This window comes from Diaphorina citri, unplaced genomic scaffold (assembly GCF_000475195.1).
Source record: "Diaphorina citri unplaced genomic scaffold, Diaci psyllid genome assembly version 1.1 scaffold31972, whole genome shotgun sequence".
Taxonomy (NCBI): domain Eukaryota; kingdom Metazoa; phylum Arthropoda; class Insecta; order Hemiptera; family Psyllidae; genus Diaphorina; species Diaphorina citri.
The window spans coordinates 1-654 of record NW_007409308.1 but is presented as its reverse complement, the minus strand read 5'-3'; the positions used below and the strand labels follow the sequence as shown (position 1 = coordinate 654).

Below are 654 nucleotides of genomic sequence, written 5' to 3'. Positions count from 1 at the left end.
ATGAGTGCTGACATACCCAGTGTATCACTAACACCGGTGTCATCCAGTGACACACGAGTCGTCTTACTCTCCTTCTGTTTCACATACATTCTATCTCGTGCCTCGTCCAGAAGATCCTTCAGGAAAACACCTTTCCCTTCTCGTGTGGACATGCCTTGTACCTTTCCATACCGAATGTGTTCTATGTGTGAATGCCATGGATAGCCAAGCAAGTCCAGAATATGCACCAAGTCTTTGAAATGATTTTCCTGGGATAGATCTGTCACATAGAGCATCTTACTGAACTGATATCTCTTCTGTCTATCTATCGCAGCAGCTACATCTCGTGTGATATACATTGTAGATCCATTACTCTTCACTAGGGTAATGTTTCGATCTCCTACTGGTAGCACGAGATGATCAGCCTCCTTGATGACTTGTGATAAGTTATGTAGGTCTGTGAGGATTGGAGTAATCTTCCTTGCAGCATAGTCAGATTCCCAGTGATACTCGTTGAAGTGAATTCCTAATCTCTCATATGTACCTCTTAGCTCATTCAATGTCACTTGTTGGAAGTCTAGCCAGTCCTTTGTATGCAGTGTGTTCTTACCACACTCAAGTTGCTGGAAGATATTACTTGCTTGTTCCTGAACATCAGGATTGATCTTGGCAAGG

The 654-nt window shown here is 43.1% G+C and overlaps 1 protein-coding gene across 1 annotated transcript; it reads right to left on the bottom strand.

Annotated features, from left to right (window-relative positions):
• Window positions 1-5: 5 nt before the first annotated feature.
• LOC103523662 (probable arginine--tRNA ligase, mitochondrial) lies at window positions 6-650 on the bottom strand (the record flags this gene model as incomplete). The annotated part of the gene is made up of 1 exon (XM_008488686.1): window positions 6-650. A coding segment is annotated over one exon (645 nt), but the record flags the coding sequence as incomplete, so codon positions are not given.
• Window positions 651-654: the final 4 nt, after the last annotated feature.